The following is a 20,913-nucleotide window of genomic DNA, read 5'->3' as shown; positions in this document are numbered from 1 at the left end:
TGGAATCTCAGTGGGGAAGGTCCCCTGGCACTGGTTATCGTATAAGCAACATAGTTTATTACTCAAACTGTCCCTTTGATGTCAAATTGTTTTTCTACTCCTCCAGACACTTGAACCATCCTCGGATTTTGCCCCATGCTGATGAAGTTTAAACATTCACTTCCTCTACTTAGATCTAAATAGCAGTCTTCACCCCCCATGCTCTAGACATCTCATTGTGCTTTAACTGCCATCTCTCCTTAGTCCAGGATTCATTCCTTCCTCCAGCCCTGTATGGAGGGCCCCAGATGTTAGACTAATAGCTTAGGCTAAACGACACTTTATGGATGGAGTACAAGCAAAATTCTATAAATTATTCTCAAACAAACCATGTGGCTTTGAAGGCTTGGCTTATTTCTTCTTACTTTCAGGAAGTCAGTAAAGACTCCAAGAGGCTGTTTCTAGTCTTGCTTGGGACACAGGGGCCAGGCATGGGTCACATTGACCAGACTGTATTGTCTACTTAATTCAGTGTGATACAGTCATGTGAATGTTTTTAAAGGACCATATAATGATGTAAGGAAACAAAACTACAGATAACCAACCAGCCACAAAACACATACCTGCCTCTACTGTGCTGGGAACTGGGAATGCAGGGGGTGGGGGTGGGGGTATCAGAAACTGGGAATGCAAGGGGTGGGGGTGGGGGGAATGTATTACACCCTAGGTAGCTTAGGCATAAACAAGTACCTTTCCTGAAGTAACTAGGTTTGCAGTAGAGCGTCAACAGAGACTCTACAACTTGGTAAGGCTTTTGAATGGTGATTGCATGTGAGCTCACAAAAATGTGGGGTAGAAAGGCTCTGCAGACAAGAGGCAAAGAACCCTTCAGGCTGAGGAGAAAAGCCAAGAGGAAAAAATGATGAAGTCCTCAGTAGATGTCGAGGTTTGGGCAGCAGTGGCCACACACCTAACTTGTGCAATATTCTCTATCACACATCGAACATTCTGGGTCATGAATGTATGGATGAGTGAACGAGTAAACGATCACAAGATGTAGTATCTTTGTTTAGCTGCTCACCAGAGCCAGGGTATTTTCTTTCCCTGCTGTAGATTAGAAAGGACAGTGGTCCTGTTTGTTTCTTTGCACCAGCCAGATTGGTTTACTGTTTCCCTGTACCCCCTCCTCGAACAGTGCGTGCGTGCGTGTGTGCGTGTGTGCGTGTGTGCGTGTGTGCGTGCGTGCACGTGCGCGCATATGTTAGAGGTGGTTTTTGTTTATTTTAATTCTGCGCACCTACTTTCAAAACTATCGGCTCTGGCTCCTCCCCCTCCCCCCAAATCATCTTTAGGAAGTGACTAGCCCCGCACTTTTCAGTCTCTTCTTCCTGGGTGGTACAAAGAACAGCAGTCCTTTCCTAGCAGGGCACAGGGGCAACTCTAGATCCAGAGACTGAATTTGGGTCCGAGGACATTGGTGGAGGCCTAATCAGACACCAGGAGCCTGAGAACTGGGAGGGGTGGAGTGGACAGAAGCCAGGGAAAGGCTGCCAGAGAGGGTGGTGCTGCAGAGGCTAGGCGCTGTTGCCTAGAGACAGAAAGGACGCTGCGGCCTGAACTCGAGGAACACCCGTTGCCTGGAAACAGTAGACAGCGACCTTTCTCTTGGCAAGGAAAGGGTCAGGTAGCTTGACTTCTCCGAGCAAGAGAATGACCATGGCAGGACGTTTGGGGCAGAAGATGAATCAGGATGAAGTTCACCAGAATCAGATCATGCGGGAACTATTTCTCAAAGAGTTCCGGACACAGAAGCTGTACACGCAGTATCACGTGAATCCCCTGCGCAAGGGTGAGCAGGCCCAAGAGGGTTGGGAGGGGTGGGAGAGCAAGCATTCTCTGTCTCTAATCATCTCTTTAGAGTTCAGACAGTTGAGCTTTGAGGGGATCTCTCCCCAGGTCACCCCAGGCACAATAGAAGCATTAAAATGCATCCAGAACTAAACATTTTAGATGTAGAATAAAGATAAATGACTTATGGGGTAGTTTTACTTCTCAAATAATTAACTGTACAGGGTTTTTATGTTTGCTTTTGTTAATAGTTTTGTCTCTTTTTAATACAGCCAAGGGGTTTTGTCCTTATATGGTTTGCTATTGCTTTGACTTTTTGTAACAGACCTCCTTAAGACTTAGACATGGTAGGCTACCAGGGGTAGAGCTTGATACTCTACCATCACCCCGACCCCAGTAAACCCACCCCTCCTCCTGGCCTCCCATATTCTCCCCCCTCTGTGACTTCATGAGGTTCTTTGAAAACGCTTCTGGGCCTGAAACAGACCCATGTGTCCCACCACCTCCCAACAGCCCTCCGGAAGCAGCTTATGGGTGCCTTCTGGGTGAATCTTTCCCATCCTCTGCTGCTCTGCTGCTCTGCTGGCCTGGTTCAAGTATCCTGCTCCACTAGTTAAGCAGTTACCCTCACACTGCTCCGCCTCACTGAACACACTGGTCACCCCCTCACCCCCGCCCCAGTTCTCCCAATTAACATCTGCGAAGCTCAGTGAAAGGTCAGAATGTATACACAGCCCCTCTACGAATTAGGCCATTCACTCTCTAATAGAGAGTCTGAGTAGGCAGCTATGGTGCCTGAAACCCCAGGAGGGTTTGAGGTAGTCTGAGAGACTCCAAGCTACTCTCCTCCAAGTAGCAACCTCCCCCAACCCTCTTTCTTTGTTTCTTTGTTTCTTTGTTTTTCTTTGTTTCTTTCTTTGTTTCTTTCTTTGTTTCTTTCTTTGTTTCTCCCTTTGTTTCTCTCTTTGTTTCTTTCTTTGTTTCTTTGTTTGTCTCTTTCTTTCTTTCTTTCTTTCTTTCTTTCTTTCTCTCTTCTCTTCTCTTCTCTTCTCTTCTCTTCTCTTCTCTTTTCTTTTCTTTTCTTTTCTTTTCTTTGCTACATATGTTAAAAGACCAGAGTGGACGAATCCCTTTGTAAACATTTTAGTTGCTCCCTGCAGTTTCTGAGCTACAATTTCAACCCACCAGCCTCTGAGGTTCCACTGGATCTGACTCTGGTACCTATCCAGCTCCATCCATTCTGAACCCCCATATGTAGCCCCATCCATCCTATCCTTACCCAAGATCCTCCAATAAAGCCTCAGTACCCACTTTGCTCTGTAGTAGACTGACACACACACACACACACACACACACACACACACACACACACTCCTTCCTCCCTTCATTTCTGTAGAAATAGATTTCCTGAATGTGTCATACTGTCCCCTACACTTATGCTCTCCTTGTCCCCGATGTCAGCACCTCCTTAGCCACAAGTGCACAGCAGCCTGGCTGTCTGCAGAAAGTGTGGAGACTTCATTTTGCTCTCTGAAACCGAGTTTTCACCAGGATTCCTGATCAGTAAAGTCAGGAGGAAATTATTCTACAGTTCTGTTTACGCATTGCTCATTCTAAGACTTAAAATGACTCCTGAAGGCCACATTCAGGCTTTCTTGGACACTGCTGTCTCCTGGCCCAGACTCCCTGGGTCCACTGGAATAAAATGAGACTTCAGTACAGTGCGTTGGTGCTTGCTCTCCACCACAAGGGCTTTGCTAATATCCCGACCCAAATACATTTCGGAAGTGTCTGGGTGTGTGTCTCGGATGAAAATGGCCAACAAGGTCAGAGACAAACTGGTTCCCATCCCCTTGCTCATTCCTGTTGCTCTTCACCAGCTGCCTATGCTTAAGCACCCCCTTTGACACTTCTGACTTCTGGCTGTCACTCTTCTTCCCACATGTCCCCACACGATGGACCACAACTCCTTCATTCAGGACTCACAAGCTTCTCCTTGGGATGCCATCACCTCTAAGTGTGTGGCTTGCCCTTGGGCTCTCCCTCATATGTTATCCCGTGTTGGTGTGCTGTCTGTCGCCACACATAGCAGGAAGGCTTCGACAGCAGGGAGAGCATTCCCGTCTTTCTCACAGCCCTGTCTGCCGTGTTCCCATCAATACCAAGAATTGGAAGATATAGACTCCATTCCTCTTATCGATGGCCTTCTGTGTGTCCATCCCTGTCTGGTTCATGGGAATTGCCCTTCAGGCATATTTGCTTGTCTGCCAGGCAGCACTGGTCCAGAGAACGGGTTTCCATGCTGGAAACCTGAAGCCAATATCCACCTGGGACACTTGGAGAGTGTCTCTGTGGGCACAAACTGACTGTTAGCTGTGCCTCATTTTGGTCATTTCAGGTCCAATAGACACTTCTGGCTAGACTACCAGAGTGACATGCTTGCTGTAAGGCCTTGCTCCTTAGTGTCTAGCACAGTTATTGGCATGTGTCCTCGGTGAATGCTAAGCGGGGAGACCTGGCTGTGGGTGAGTTTAGGACAGGTGTCATCTGCTAATGTGAATTGTGCTGCTTGTTTTTCTTTTTTTTTTCTAGTTCACACAATCACTCGGAAGCCCATGTCTTGGCATGATAACTTGGAGGAGCCAGAAGATGGTAGGTACTGGGCTTGAGAACACCCAAGGTTCAGAGCACAGAGGGGCAGGCAGGCTGGTGACACCTCTCATGGTTCTGCCACCTCAGGGACAAGTATGGGGGTCCTCTGAAGCTGGATTTAACCAAAGTCACAGAATACTGACTTATTCAGCCACAATGCCATGTTATTAAGCATGAAGCCAACAATAATGTTTCCAATCCTCTAACCATTCATTCATCCATCCACCCATCCACCCATCCATCTTATCAACCGATCTACCCATCCACCCATCCATCCATCCGTTCATTCATCCACCCATCCACCCATCCATCTTATTAACTCATCTACCCATCCACCCATCCACCCACCCATCCACCCATCCATCTTATCAACCCATCTACCCATCCACCCACCCATCCACCCATCCATCCATCCGTTCATCCATCCACCCGTTCATCCATCCACCCATCCATCTTATCAACCCATCTACCCATCCACCCACCCATCCACCCATCCATCCATCTGTTCATCCATCCACCCATCCATCTTATCAACTCATCTACCCATCCACCCATCCACCCATCCATCCATCCATCCATCCATCCATCCATCCATCCATCCACCTTATCAACCCATCCACCCATCCACCCATCTACCCATCCATCCATCCATCCATCCATCCATCCATCCATCCATCCATCCACCCATCCACCTTATCAACCCATCTACCCATCCACCCATCTATCCATCTGTTCATCCATCCACCCATCCATCTTATTAACTCATCTACCCATCCACCCATCCATCCATCCACCCATCCATCCATCCATCCATCCATCCATCCATCCATCCACCCATCCACCCATCCATCCATCCATCCATCCATCCATCCATCCATCCATCCATCCATCCATCCATCCATCCATCTTATTAACTCATCTACCCATCTACCCATCCACCCATCCATCCATCCATCCACCCACCCACCCATCCAATACCCTGAAATCACATTAACTGGTTTCAAATTTCAATCCCACCACCCACCAAGCAGTTGACTTTGGGAAAGTGCTTTAGTTTTACTCTGTTGCTGTGTAAAACACTCTGACCAAAAGCAATCTGGGCTTATTTCATCTTAGATTTCCAGGTCTTGTTCCCCTGAGACAAGTCAGGGAAGGGACTCATACAAGCTTGATGCAGAAGTCATGAAAAAGACTGGTTGGTAGTTCAGTTTCTGGTTCACTTGTCTACAAGCTTATGCTCAGCCAGCTTGTGCAGCTCAGGACCTCCTGTGTAGTGTTGGTGCTGCCCACAGTGGGCTGAACACACCTGTATCAATTATCAGTCAAGACAGCTACCTCATTGACATGCCCACAGGCCTACCTGATCTAGGCAATTCTTCAGTCTGTGCTTTCCTCTCAGATGTCTCTAGGCTGTGTCAAATTGACATGTAACCTATGACAACTAGTTTGTCCTAGGGCTTTTCTATAAACCTTTCTGAAACAAAGAAAGCGTTTTTATGAAGTGTCGGCAAAATAATGCATGTACTCAGGATGGGGTGCGGGATGTGGTGGTCAGTAATTGTTGGTGGTTCTTTTTATAATTACCATTTAAGAGAATGGGGCTAGGAGGAGGCCCTCATTATGAAGGAGAAGGAAGTAGACTTGTACATACCTGGGGAAGCCTCAGGGAATGGGATGAGTGAGCTAATGTCACAGACTGGTACTTCTGTCAGGCAGGGGCATTCTGGGAAGAGTTCTCAGAGACTCCAGGCAGAGACAGAGCCTCCTGGGGGAAGCCTGTGTAAGGACATTTCATGGTTTGTGAAAAGCACAGAAAGCAGCATGGTCTGAAAACTCTGTATAGAGTGGCCCTTGTCTTTGTTGCTTACAGTGGGCTTTCCATCTCTCTTGTCCCAGGGCTGTTCTCTGCTCAACATCGAGAGTCCCCCTTCTCTCACTAGGTGTGTGACATTAAGTTACTGAGATGCTTTGTGACTTGTTTCTTTGTATGAAATGGAGGCACTGTAGTACCTGCTCTTTTCTCTAAAATATGGCTGACTCTTCAGAAGGTTTATATGTATGCCTAAATATTGTGTCCTTTGTTCTCCATCTAGATCCCAAGCCATAGGAAAGCAGGGCTCATGTCTGTCTTGCCCAAGGTTATGGCCCAGGACCCAGTATCCAGCTCGACAAAGTAATTAAAAGACAGAAAACCAGATTTCCACATCTCAGGGCCTGGGCCAGCCTTGGGGGCCATTGTATTTTCTTTAGGGGAGCTCATGACTAGGTCAATGATAAGAACATATTTTGGTCCAAGGCTGTGATGTCTTTAAAATAATTTTAAAACTTTTTTGAAATTACCATATAACTGTATCATTTCCTCCTTTGCTCCCTCAACCGTCTCTCCCATGAATCACCTCACTTTTTTCTCAAATCCTTAAACTTTTTCTTTAAACATTGTTGTACACACACCCCCTGCTCAGTCTGAATCATGTTACTTGTATTATATGATGTCAGGGCTGCCCTCTTAGTATTGGATGACCAGTTGGAGGGCTCTTCTCCTGGGCTAGACCATTTCTCCTGATCTCAGACTCCTTAGTTACCTGTAGTTTTTTTTTTTTTTTTTTGTCAAGTTTGGTTAAGGTCTCATGAGCTTTTACCTTTCCTTGCATGTCAGCACACACATTAGAGCTGTCCTTTTTCATGTCTTGTTTTGGCAAGTGTGTTCGTAGGATTTCATGGGTGTAGCTTCTCTGGCATTTCTAGGATACACAGTTTCACAGCAGCCTTATTGGTTCTCTGGCTCTTAAAATACATCTACCACCGTTCCTCAATGATTTCTGAGCCTTAGGTGCATGAATTGTGTTGTAGACATATCCACTGGGAGTGACCACTACACGATCTTGTTCTCTGTAGCTTGAACAGTTGTGTTGTCTGCAGTGCTCTCCTTCTGTTTCAAAGAAGAGTTTCCTTGATGAGGTCTGAGAACTATACTTCTCTGTGGGCATAAAACTAAAGTTAGAATGTGGTTAGGAATTGTGTTGCTTTAGTAAATTGGTAGTTGAAGAAGCTTCTCCACCATTCAAGACTTCACTAGCCCAGGGCGTTGTCTAGGTTTCCAGTAGCAGATCTGATTTCCTTCTCGTTGAACAGGCCTTAAGATCAAGGGCAGAGCTGTTGGTTATCACCTCAGGTATGCATGCCCCTCTGACATCCTTAGGTTTATCATGGGCAGTAGGAGTTTCTGATTCCTTTTTCATTGTTTCTTATTTCCTAGCTAAGTTCCTGAACCTCGTTCACCATGCTGCACAGGGTCCAAAAAAGAAATATTCAGAGACACAGACCGAAGCCCAAGAAATTGGATGGGACCCACATCCCTTGGTGAGCATGGCTCCTTCACAAAATGGTACCTGGGAGCATAACAACAATGACAATGGTAGCCAAGAGGACAGGGGAGGCAGTTTCACCTGGGTTTGAATTCTGGGTTACATTTCCTAGCTGTGTAGCCTTGGGCAAGTCACTAAGTTGCTTTGTGACTGAGAGTCATTGTTATGAGATGGAAATCCCATAGAATCTATCTCATAGGGTTTTTGAACACAAGAAAGAAGGCAATATTTGTAAGGTACCTAGGGCCGTGCCTGGCACATAGACCCTTTTCAATAGACCCGGGGTGGGGCACTATAACATGGATGGGGACAATCAGAAGAAAGGTCCCAGAGCACTGCTGAGCCCTAAGTCAGGTGGTGATCCTGGTTTCTTGGCTTAATACCCATTCTCTTTGCCTACTGAGATATTTTCAAGCATCCCTTTCTCCTAAAAGCCCTCTGCATTTAATGTGTCTTCATCCTATGCAAGGGGCAAGGCTTCTCATCCAATAAACAACTCCAATAGGTGGGGCTGCTGCAGAGCCTTCTCACAGGGATTTCAATAAGAGACTCAGTCCAGTCTTTGCCATTGCTCACCTTCAGATATGAGCTTCTACCATAGCTCCTCTTCAGATATACAGAACTGTCTGGGAGAGTGAACCCTTGAGGAAATGGGAGAAAGATATCAGCAGAACTTTAGAACTTACACACTGAAGGGTGAGCTTAAAGTGGAGAGAAGGGGATAACAAGAGAGCTGGAAAAGCAAAGTCCATTCAGAACAAAAGGGCAAGGAGTGGAAGAGCAAACCTCTTGGATGAGGGAAGGGTGAAAAAGAAGGTATTATCAATGACGTTGCTGAAAATGGATTAAAGAGTCAGCTCTTGAGGGGTTGTTTAAAAAAATGTAGAGAAGATATTATTTGGATAGGGGAAATGTTGCTGTGGGTTCTAGCCCAAGACTGGGCTTTGCGGTGGACATAAATGGGCTGGACTGTGGAGGCAGTGTGGACAAGTGAGAGCCTGAGACAAGGGTGAGACACGGGGTCAACAGATAGAGATTGCTAATGGAAGCTGGGGGATGAGGGGAACTTAGGATCATCTAACCTAAGAGGTTCCATGCTGAAGGCACAAAAGGTGATCATACTTCTCATGTGGGAGGGTGGAGACAGTGAGCTCTGGTGGAACATGCCACTGTGGGTGGTAGCGGATTTAGCAAGACTTTTGCCAGAACTGGATAAGACAGGGATGGATATGGGAGTTCAAAGAGGCAGACCTAATTAGAAAGAGAGCAGGCTAGCATAAACATTTGATTGCTGGATCATCTCCACACCAGGAGAAAGGTTTGAAGGAAAGAAAATTGTGGCAAAGGTAGACATTAGGTTAATTAGATAATGTACCAATACAGAGAATTGTTAGAAAGCACAATTATTTAACCTAGCATTCCTCCCCACTCCCCTTTTTGTGAGTTTTAGAGAGAAGTTTATTGTAGATTCTTTGATGGTTCTTTGAGAGAGAGAGAGAGAGAGAGAGAGAGAGAGAGAGAGAGAGAGAGAGAAAGAGGAAAATAGCCAGCCAATTTGCATAGTATAAGTAGCCCTGTGGTGGGAAGGGACTTTTAAAGAAAGAGTGAAAAGAGTCAAAGTACCAGAGAAAGCAGGCTGAGGCTCTGGCCAGCATCTGAAAGACAGAGGAGAAGAAAACAGGAAATTCATGGCTCTTGGAGTCGAGTCAGAAGGCAGGTCCCATAGAGGCCCCTGGCAGGTCTGAAGCATCTTACCCTCTTTTTTTTATTTTTTAAAAGTAAAATCTAGATCCTTTGTATTCAAAGTATCTAGTTGAAACGTGTCTTTGACCACCTGGTAGGCTGGGCCAGTCAGGCCTACCCTGCTCAGATCCTTCTAGGTCTTGCAGATAAAACACTGTTGCAAGATATCTGCAACTAATCCTTTCTGCTCATCACCATGATCTTGGGACAATGCCATCAGATGACACTGTTGATGTATAAAGGAAGTACACCCCAAGATGTGCTTCATCACCATGACAACACATGAGACAACTTCATGGAGTAAGGACATATTTTGGCCCTGAGTCTCAGAGGTTCAATCCATGGTGGCTTGTTTTCATTGATCCTGGGCCTGGGGTAAGGGAGAAAGAACACCATGGCAGGAGGAGGCCTGGTTCAGACTCAGCTCTGCATCATGCAAACCTGGGTCTGTTCTCTCCCTGACAGACTCTTCTGATCCTCATGGCTGTCAGGAAGTACAAACAGTATTACAGGAAGGGACCACAGCAAGCTCTAGGCCCCGAGGACATACCCCAGTGACTGACTCCCTCGTCCAAGCCTCAGTTTACCACCTCTCAGTGGCTTACTTGTTTGTATCCATCAGTTGATTACTGCAGTCAGAGCCCCATGCTCTCTCCCAAAGGCTCTTGTTTGACAAATACTTGGATGGGTGTCTTAGGGTTTCACTGCTGTGAACAGACACTATGACCAAGGCAACTCTTATAAGGACAACATTTAATTGGGGATGGCTTAGAGGTTCAGAGGTTCAGTTCATTATCATCAAGGCTGGAGCATAGCAGTGTCCAGGCAGGCGTGGTTCAGGAGGAGCTGAGAGTTCTACATCTACCTCTGAAGACCAGTAAGAAAAGACTGTCTCTCATGTGCTTAGAAGAAGGGTCTTATTGCCCACAACCACAGGGACACACTTCCTCCAACAAGGCCACACCTAATAATGCCACTCTATGGGCTAAGCATTTCAGAGGGGACACTTCCTATCCAACTGCAACCCCCTTCAAACCTATTAGATCCACGCCTGTGGTGTCATGAAAGGCATTAATCTGGTGTTCAGAGTGACACAGTTTGGGACAGAAGAAGCTTGACTGGCCACTATTTAGAACACTGAATCTCCCCTCAGAACCTCTTTCTGTTCAGGCAGTGACCTCAACTTCAGAATGGGATCATTTGGGAACTCATGATTCTGTGAGCATCTCTCAGCAGTGTAGCTCCTAGAAGATTTACATGTCAGAGTACTCACTTTAGCTCCAGATGCCTTCAGCAAGCTCAAACTTTCATTATGTAGCTCATGCTAGGTGCTGTCCTAGTAGCTTGGCGCATACACACACACAGACACACACAGACACACACAGACACAGACACAGACACACACACACACACACACACACACACACACACACACACACACACAATCTCCTCTATGATCTACTTTCCAGTGATGGTGAATCCTTAGGCAAGACCTCCTTCAGGCAGTAGTGAGGGGGCTGCCTCAGCTTTGATAGTTTATCGCTCTTCAGTTTTAGGGTTTTTGATGTGAATGTTCAAATCTCCAGGCCACAGGTTTAGCACGAAAATCCCTGTTTCACAAGAGAATGGGCCTGATTCAAACCCAGCTCTATACCATTTAAACCCTCTCTGCTCCCTCTCTGATAGACTTCTTCCTGATCCTGCCTTCTCTCCTTTAGATCAACCCAGATCGTCAGGACCGCAGGTTGAACCACTTCAGAGTCTACCATGACATCACTCTGTACAAAGCTAAACTGTGGAGCTTGGGAGAAGACGATCACCAGAAGTAATGTTCTCTTGGTGGCATGGACCTGCACACTGAGTTCCCAATGCATGTGTTGCCCAAAGAAATAAATGCCACTTCTGTTAAACATTACAGAAGACTCTTTCATAGATCCTAACATGATTTAGGCCAGGCAGTGTCTGGGGAAAAACGAATCAGGAGCCTTGCAACATCACATAGGCAGAGGGTAAAGGAGGCCCCACAGAGAAGGGAAGTGAGGTAAAGAGACAACCTGATTGATTATAACCTGTGTCCATCTTATTTGTAATGGTTTGAACAGCTGACTGACCACTGGTGATGGACTGAAGCTCAGATACTTGCTGTGAGAGAAGAGCTCAAACAGAACAAAACAAATTGAACAAACAAACAAGATATGGGTGGTGGTGGCAAACACCTTTAATCCCAGAACTCAGGAGAGAGAGAGAGAGAGAGAGAGAGAGAGAGAGAGAGAGAGAGAGAGAGAGAGAGAGAGAGGGAGAGGAGGGGAGAGAAACACACAAAGAGGGACAAAGATGGAGAGAGAAATAGGAGAGACAGAGAGAGATAGAGAGACTGAGACAGAAGTGTGTTGCATACCAAATTAGGCTGAAGTTTATTACTGTGTTTCAATTTCGTTTCTGTTGTCATGATAAACACCTGACAAAAGTCTGTATAGTGGAGTGCAGGTTTACTTGGACTAGTCTCATCAGTTCAGGGAAGTCAAGGCAAGAACCCAAGCAGCTAGTCACATCTGACCCTCAGTCAAGAGCAGAGAGAAACCTGCTAGAAGTGCTACAGCTCTGCTAGGCAGGGAAGGGCTCTTCAATGCAACATTTCTGCTCTGCAGGGAAGGTGGTCTCAGTGCAAGTGTAACAGCTCTGCTCTGAGAAGTATCCTGGCATTCAGGATGCAAGGTATACCATGAAGTCACACTGCAAACAAACCTCACACAATAGATTTATTGGGAGGGAAAAACCCAAAAGGGTGACTGCTTCTGCTCCTGCAAGACACTGGGTAACTCAGCAGAAGGCAGGGTTTATATAGGGTTTCTTGAGGATGGTGGTGGAGCTCTCCAGGGTGGCCTAGGATTTGGAGGGATTCTGTGGTCTGATCTTGAAGATCAAGGATATCAGGGTCAGGGTTCTTTTCTTGGCCCTGGTATCAGGGTCAAGTAAAAGTCAATGTATTTTTCCTTAGCCCTTTTACCGTATACATGCACTTCTGCTCCTGCTTGCTACTCAGTTTGGCCATGAAATGGTGCTATCCCCAAATTCAGGGTGGATCACCCCACATTAATAATCAATACAATCCCCACAGACAGGCCAATACAGCAACCTGATCCATAACCTATCATTAAGACTCTCAGGAGATTCTAGATTGTGTCAGGCTGACAGTTAAACTGCATACTGCACACATGGAGAACTGTTAACAACTGACAAGTGGAATTTTGTAAAGCAAATGAATCAGTTAACTGAAGAGCTGGCCCACACAGAATCGCTGTCATCTGTATACCTGGCAGATGATTAGTATCTAGAAGACACCAGTAGTTCAGAAAGTTAAGAAAGATCTCAAACAATCCAATCGACAAATAGCCCCGGAGAAGTGGGCGGTTCTCAAAAAGATGAGCCAACATGGTTAGCAATGCATGAAAATGCTCAGCATCCCTAGCCACCAGAGAGGAGCAAATCTGAACCACACAGGGATTCCATCTTACCCCAGGTGCAATGGTCACGTTCAAGAAACAAAAGCAAATGCTGGTGAGGGTGGACACTAATCTTGGCTGCTGTGAAAATCAAGATAGCCAGAACTAAAGAAACCGAGAACAGAGCTGGAGCCCAAAGGATTCCAAGTCAGTATCTCAATGCTTACTGCAGCACTTTTCACCATGAACAAACTGTGGAACCAACCTCAGTGTCCACCATCAGAGCAACGGACAGGAGGAATGTGGTTGACACACATGAGAGTCTGTCAGTCATAAAGAAAAAAGAATGTTTCCATGGAAATGAATAAAATCAGAAATAATCATATTAGTGAATTAAACCATACTCAGAAAGACAAATGTATATTTTTATTGTGTGACACTTCCAGATTTTAAAGAGATAATTATGTACGTACAAGTGAATTTGTTCAGGGAAACACGAGGGGCTCACTGATATGAGGAGAAGTGAGAAAGGGCAGAGAAAGGAATATGGAGGGGGATTTGCTCAAAGCACAGCATATACTTGGGTGAAAATGTCCTTGTATAACACAATACCACACATTAAGAGTACATACAGTGAGGTTTCCTTACTAATTATTATTTTGAGATTGAGTCCTATTGTGGCCTGGAACCTGTTATACGGATCAGGCAGGCCTTGAACTTAACAGAGATTCATCTGCCTCATCTGAAGACAGAGTGTAAGAGGAAGTGATACTGATGAACTAACAGGAACCAGAAAATGTCAAAAGAGGCTCCACGTGAAGACCTCTGCTGTACAACAAGAAAGGGAGGCGAGGAAGAAAAGGGGTTGTCAAGATGGCCGACCTTCTGTAAATCACTGCATAGAAGAGACGCTGATTCATGTGTGCTTCCTGCTTTGGCTCAGGACTGGGTCTGCAGGGCATCCCAGAGCACTTGGTATCTCTCCCCAGGACTTGGCCTTTAACATTCAGCAGCCAGAGGCAGGCAAATCAGGAGTTCAAGTTCAAAACAACAACAAACCAAAACCAGAAACAGCAACAAAGAGAAAGGATAAGGAAGAAAAAAAACCCAATCCACTTTGCCCGAATAATCTGTCTTCCTTTCCACAGTGACGATTTACATCACACCTGGCTATGGACATTAGTCATCAGTGGAAGTGGAAATAAGATCCCAAAGCCAACAAATGCAACACAGAAGCAAGAAGTAAATTAAAGGCTGCTATGACTGTAAACTTATTAGTTATTTTATGACAAGTTTAAAGTTCCTATTCCATCCCGGCTAAAGGATACATTCATGTACTGAATGTATCCTAAAGATAATGTAACAACTGAGTGTGGTGGTTATCATCTCAGCAGGTGCACCAGTGTTGCATGAAACACCGAGTTTACAGCACAAATGGCTTGAGCTGCATCAGAGTCCTGCATTCATGTCCATGTTTGAAGACTTTCCAAAACCACTGCAGGACCTGCTGAGCTGGATCACATCATGCCTTCTGGTTCATCCCGCGTGGACCCTGCTTGGGACGCTCTGTGAGATGTGCAGGACTTCATTAATGTGGTGTGAGAAAAGGGAGTGTGTGGGAGAAGGGCTCCAGATGAGAAGAGAATCAACAAAAGTAAAGGGATAAAAGGATCAATCATCTCATCCTGAAGCATTTGCTCAGAGTTGCTTTTGTGTTTGCCTTGTCTGTGGGAAACAGAGTGTATTTATAAATATTTAGAATGCATTAATATATTAATAATTGCTTGTAGGATGCTTTAAAATGTTCCAAATTTATGGCCTGAAATTGCCGTAGGCTTATTCCTACTCAGGAGCTGAGGAGATGTGTGCTCTACTGCCTAAAGCTTTATGTTTTATATACTACTTTCACCCTTCACCTGAAATGTTGTTCCCAAGTGTCAGGTTTTTCAGGGTCTGAATACCTCAGTGGAATTAAAATGGATGTTGTAATACAGCTCAACCAACTGCCAAGGTCCATTGCTCCAAGTAAAGAGGAAGAGTTTAAAATGGAACCCAAGTACACACTAAGAAAAAAGTCTGCAGACATTGACTACAAACGCTCTAACGTACAGTTTTATCTTCAAATCCCAATACATGTACATGTGAGTGAGCCACAAGCTGTTTGCTGTGGTAACAGCAATAACTTTTTAAATTTTTTATTTTCCAAGACTGAAATACAAAGTTAAGAAAAGAAGACATCTCACCTAGCAGTAGGTCACGATAGAAACACTGAGCATCAACAGCCACCAGGAAACTCCACACAGGCAACAGAACAAGGTACGGCCACACTCAGGAGACTTCCTGAGGAGAGAAGGTTGGTGAAACACGGGGCAGCTGCACCCTGTGTGAACTGCTTGTGGGAATTCGAAATCGATCTGATAAAAGGGTCATCATCATCCACCAAGCGAAGCAGAAGCATGTAATTAAAAAAAAAAAGGTTGACAGTCATCCACATGTCCTTCACAAAGTAGGGAACAAATGGTGGTTTTTGAAATACTAGTGTATTATTGTCAGTTAAAAAAAATAGATACTGGAGTGTGTAAAAATACAGAAATTCTTCACAAAGGTAACAGACAGACAGACACACACACACTCTCACCATAAAAAAGTGAGTGCCAGTGTTGTTTAGCAATGAGACAGGATAGGATGGGAGTGGAATTAGTCTGGTGTTTGACTCCATGGACAGACTTTCACTAGAAAGGGGCTCAAAGGAGGTCTGACCAGTTTTGAATTCTGCATCTTTGGTAACAGGTAAAAGGGGAGAGGTCTGTAGAATTGGCTGGAATAGAAGGCTTGCTGTGAGTACCCTCCAGCTTGAAAGCTGTGCTTCAGTCACTCCAACTTGAAACAAAGTGGCACTTAGTCCTCAAGGTTGCTTCATTCCTTGCTGTTGGTCAAAACATTCTTGTATGGGGAGGTGTGAGAACTTTTCACCCAGAATTTGTGATTTTTCAGTTTTTTGAGATTTCAGTTGGAAATGAGAAGGTGGCTCCACAATTAGCTGCCAGCATGTAGTTTAATCAAAACCTCAGAGTAAAGCAGAAAATACCAAGACGCAGGCACAGGTGCACACACACCCCTTAGTTGCGGCGTCGCCTTCCATGCTCACCTGAAGACAACTAACAACTGAAAAAATGTTCCAGAAATAGTCAACTCGTCCTCTACAGTGGTGCTTTCTGAGCAGCCTGTTGAGATTCATCACAGTCCTGGCACCTGCCCCTGGCCCACGTATCCACCCAGTATGTGCTACCCATCCGCTTGTCACATAGGAGCCACCTCAGTTCTAATGTTCTTAATTTCATTCAGTAATGCCCCAAAGTGCAGAAGTCGTGATACTGAAATTGTTATGTTAAAGACAAGATGTAAAATACTAAGTTAAGCTACAGAAGTTTTCCACTATTACTCTGCTGGGTTTGCTAATTCCCACGGTAAGAACAAACGTGTCCATGAAACTGAGAGGAATGACGAAGAAACACAGGACTTCTTTTGACGAGGCTCCTCAGGCTCCCTGAGTTCCAGTCACAGGATAGAAATGTTAAGGTAGAACAGAAGAAACTGAACAAGAGTTTGAAATTCTTAGTGGCTTTAGGTATCCACTGGGCATCCCGCGACATAACCTTTGTGTTGAAGGCGCTACTGTATACCTTTCTCCTTTGTAGCACCAGCAAGGTCCAATCCAACCAAGGTATCCTTACTCCTTAGGGCAGAACAACGGGCCAGGCACTTCCTCAGGCTGCCCTTGACCTCGCTGTTCCGAAGACTGTAGATGAGGGGGTTCAGCATGGGGGTGACGATAGTATAGAATGCTGACACCACTTTATCGTGGTTCGCAGACCTGGCGGATGCGGGCCTCATGTAGCTGAATGCAGCGGCTCCATAAAAGAGGCCAACCACTGTCAAGTGCGAGGAGCAGGTGGCGAAGGCCTTCTTGCGGGCTTCTGTGGACCGCATTCGGAGGACGGCGGTCAAGATGAGACCATAGGACGCCAGGATGAGGGAGAAGGGGATCAGAAGCATCAACACACAGCAAATGTACATGACAAACTCAAATGCTGATGTGTTTCCACAAGCCAGGTGCAATAACACAGGGGCCTCACAGAAGAAGTGATCTATTTCATGCCGGCTGCAAAACTGGAAGCTCATTGTGGCGGCAGCCTGCATGGCTCCATCAGCTGCTCCCAGGAGCCAAGACCCCAAGGTTAGTCTCAGACATAACTGCCAGCTCATGAGAACCGGATAGCGCAATGGGTGGCATATGGCCACATAGCGGTCATAGGACATGGCTGCTAAGAGGAAGCACTCTCCACCTCCCAGAGTGAGGAAGAAGAAGATCTGGAAGCCACAGCCAGCTGCAGAGATATAATTCTTGCCCATTAAATAACCAGCTGCCATTTGGGGCACTACGATGGAGACCAGCATCATGTCCATGAGGGAGAGTTGGCTCAGGAGAAAGTACATGGGTGTGTGAAGCCGGCGGTCCTGGTTAATCAGGAGAAGCAGGAGGGCATTGCCTACCACAGAGTTAAAGGCCACAGTCAGAACCAGCACAAAGAGGAACAGGTGGGCTCTCGTGTGGTCAAAGAGTCCTAAGAGAATGAAGCCTGTTGTGGCATTACCCTTGTCCATGATTACAAGCAGTTAGTAACACTGAGAAAGAAGGGACAGAGGAGTCTCATCACCTGTGATGCTGTGTGAAGTACACATGCCCAGATGGTTGCCTCTGAGAAACGCTGAAACCCACTTCAAATTCTTCACCCATGTTTGCAAAATGTCTCATGGCCAAAAACTAACATCAATTTTCCTCCTTTGCAAGATTTCCCTGACAAACATCTCACCAGGTCAGTGAGTGAACTGGTATGACAAATCAAATTATCTATGGGTTGCAACTGACTCATAACCTTCCATTGCCTGATATCTACATAAATGTTTGAGAACAAGTTGTCATTTATATTCTCTTTTAGATTATATTTGGCATAATCAAATCTTAGGTGCTTAATAAATTAATGTTTTTAAAATATAACTCAGGGATTTGCTAATGTAGGTGACACATTTATATTTTGGTTGTGAGCCTAGCCTTTAACGGCTGAGCCATCTCTCCAGCCCGACACATTTATAATATATCCAAATTTTTGTTTATTGAGTCAAGGTTTCCTGTATCGCAGGTGGACCTCAAGTTTCCCATATAGTAGAAAATGCCCTAGGAACTTCTGAGCTCACTGGCTCTTCCTCCTGATAGCTGAGGTAGCAGGGATCTATAACATGGAGACCACGTATAGCATATCTGGTTCATGCAATGCTGGGATTGAACACACTGCTTTGTCGATGGCATGCTAAAATTCTACCCAAACCACATTCTTGATCCTGCCAAAGTTTCTTGAAAACAGAATTTCACATAATTCCCTCTAACACTGAATATCAAAGCTCTGGCCAAACCAAAGGATATTTGCTCTTAGATCTAGAAACAGAAAAGACAGAATCTGAGGACAGAGGCTAAACTCACCCTGGGTGGGAGCTCCCTAGGTTCTGTTTACAGAAGCTGACACTTCAAAAGGCAATACCTCTCTTGGGTGTTTCATCAGAGTGGAACTGAAATGCTAAAAGAACACTTTAAAAATCTGTTCCAAAGTATTTTTTCCATACCAGACCACCCCTTCCTCTTCTCAATTCTCAAAAACTCACCATTTAGTGGGTATCTCAGAGACCTGTGTTTTTGCCTAACTTCCAAGGGGGAAAAAATGAATCCTGCTTCCGAGAGTTTAAATCTTTACTTTCACTGTAGTCTTTGACTTGCTGGTGCCCTGGTTTTTGAGTTTATTGAATCAAAATGTCCACAGCTACAAAGATGTGGATAGGAATTCATTTTTAAGGACGATGTCTAGTTCAGAGGTCTAGAGGCAGTCTGTGACCACCCAGTACTCCCTGTGTCTCTACTTAGGTCAAATCACTCCTGTGGTTGAAACAATGTCATCATGAGTCTTTCAGTCCGGGACTGAGTACCTGAGTGTTTTAGTTTGTTTGAAAGTGAAATATTTGGAAAACGATTTTACTTTTTGAAAGTTCCTTTAAAAGTATCTTCTCTCTGCTCAGGCAATGGGTTTCCTGATTTCTGTGCTTTTCCTACACTTTCAGTCCAGAAAGGATTTGGGACCATGGCCATGGCTCACAGTACATCACACACTGAAGAGTTAGATTCTCCCTCCCCCACTCATCTTTTTTTTTTCTCACAGTTCCAACCTCTCTTTACTGAAGATAAGAGAGACTTAAAGGTTGGGTTGTCTAGCCACGGGAGAGCCCCTTGCAACTTTGTTAAACTACTTTCTGCATCCCCACAACTATTTTGTGTCCATAGTCACTATGGTGTCAGCAGACACCTTCTCCACTAGATTCTGTCTTCTGACTCTCTTAATGCCTCCAAATGAGTCAGCCTCACTCAGCCTCACTCCCTATTTCCCCCGGTCCCACCCCGCAGCTGCTGACAGCCACCATTCCCTTCAGTCCTATGTGACCCAGTCATGTCACATGTGACCCAGGGAAGCTAGGATGGACTCTGGAATCACTGTGACAGTGACTTCACTGTTGGTGTCCAGTGCAGCGGCTTTTCCCTCCCCTTGCTGATAGCTGTGCACTGATTTAATGAGATGCTTGACAACAGATGTTGCAGCTTGTGTTTTGATAAAGATACAAGATACCACACAAAACAGCAATGATGGATATTTGTCTAGAACATGCAAGAGAGTTGTGTGTATGTCCTCAGGGAATGGGTTCCACAGCTGCCCCAATTCTCTGTTTAAAAAAAAAACATATTTTTCTCTTTTGTTCTGTTTATACAGTGCTGGGAACTGAATACAAGGACTCATACATGCTTGGCACACCCTCTACCACTGATCTATATACCCAGTCCTAGAAATATATATTGTGAAGTTCCTACTTACATTTAAAAACCTGATTTGTTCAGCATTTTAGAAGAAATATGTGATTGTGTGTACATTTTAAACATGAAATTAATGATTAAAAGTGCACAGCGATTATGAATCTATTATGGCTAATTTGTTATTATTAAATTATTACCTATATCTCTATACAAAAGAGACAGGTCACTACTAATTAAAAAGTCAAATACAGAGGCAAATGCCAGCAGCAAACCACACAACTGAGAACGGGATCCCTGTTGAAGGAATCAGAGAAAGGACTGAAAGAGTTAAAGGGGCTTGAGACCCCATAAGAACAACAATGTCAACCAACCAGAGCTTCCAGGGACTAAGCCACTACCCAAAGACTATACATGGACTGACCCTGGGCTCCAACTGCATAGGTAGCAATGAATAGCCTAGTAAGAGCACCAGTGGAAGGGGAAGTCCTTGGTCCTGGCAAGGCTGGACTCCCAGTGTACGGAATTGTAATGGGGGTTGGATGGGGAGGGGAACACCCATATAGAAGGGGAGGGTGAGGGATTAGGGGGATGATGGCTTGGAAACCGGGAAAGGGAGTAACATTTGAAATATAAATAAGAAATACCCAATTTAATAAAAAGGAAGAAAAAAGGAATATATAATTTCATAGCAGAAAAATGTTCTTATTTATATTTTATATAGTAATGCAGATACAAGTAAAACTGATGTCTTAGCAAACATATTTGTCTATTGTCAAAAATAAAATAATAAAAATAAAAACAGTTTATAAATGTCCACGGAGTAGACTATTGGGATAAGTTCCTAAAAAACCTGTTAATGGAAACGAATCATGGTTGAAATTGGTCCTGAATTATTAGCTTGTTTGGGTAAGTTGCGAAACCCATCACTGAGACCCCCAGCTTGACTAGTGCAGGGAATGATGGATGTCTCACC

At 45.0% G+C, this 20,913-nt stretch overlaps 2 protein-coding genes across 2 annotated transcripts; one reads left to right on the top strand and one right to left on the bottom strand.

The window, feature by feature from the left end:
• The first annotated feature begins 1,632 nt into the window (after window positions 1-1,632).
• Window positions 1,633-11,502, top strand: Cfap144 (cilia and flagella associated protein 144). Its single transcript, NM_001398580.1, has 4 exons — window positions 1,633-1,828; window positions 4,420-4,479; window positions 7,736-7,839; window positions 11,306-11,502. Exons 1-4 carry the CDS (start codon window positions 1,690-1,692, stop codon window positions 11,414-11,416), a joined length of 414 nt encoding a protein of 137 aa, NP_001385509.1. The 5' UTR covers window positions 1,633-1,689; the 3' UTR covers window positions 11,417-11,502.
• Window positions 11,503-16,702: 5,200 nt separating this feature from the next.
• Or2t44 (olfactory receptor family 2 subfamily T member 44) lies at window positions 16,703-17,695 on the bottom strand. Its single transcript, NM_001000956.1, has one exon. The coding sequence runs from the start codon at window positions 17,693-17,695 to the stop codon at window positions 16,703-16,705; it is 993 nt and encodes a 330-aa protein (NP_001000956.1).
• Window positions 17,696-20,913: the final 3,218 nt, after the last annotated feature.

The sequence above is a fragment of the Rattus norvegicus genome, chromosome 10 (genome assembly GCF_036323735.1).
Source record: "Rattus norvegicus strain BN/NHsdMcwi chromosome 10, GRCr8, whole genome shotgun sequence".
Taxonomy (NCBI): domain Eukaryota; kingdom Metazoa; phylum Chordata; class Mammalia; order Rodentia; family Muridae; genus Rattus; species Rattus norvegicus.
This window is presented reverse-complemented; position numbering and strand designations above follow the sequence as displayed.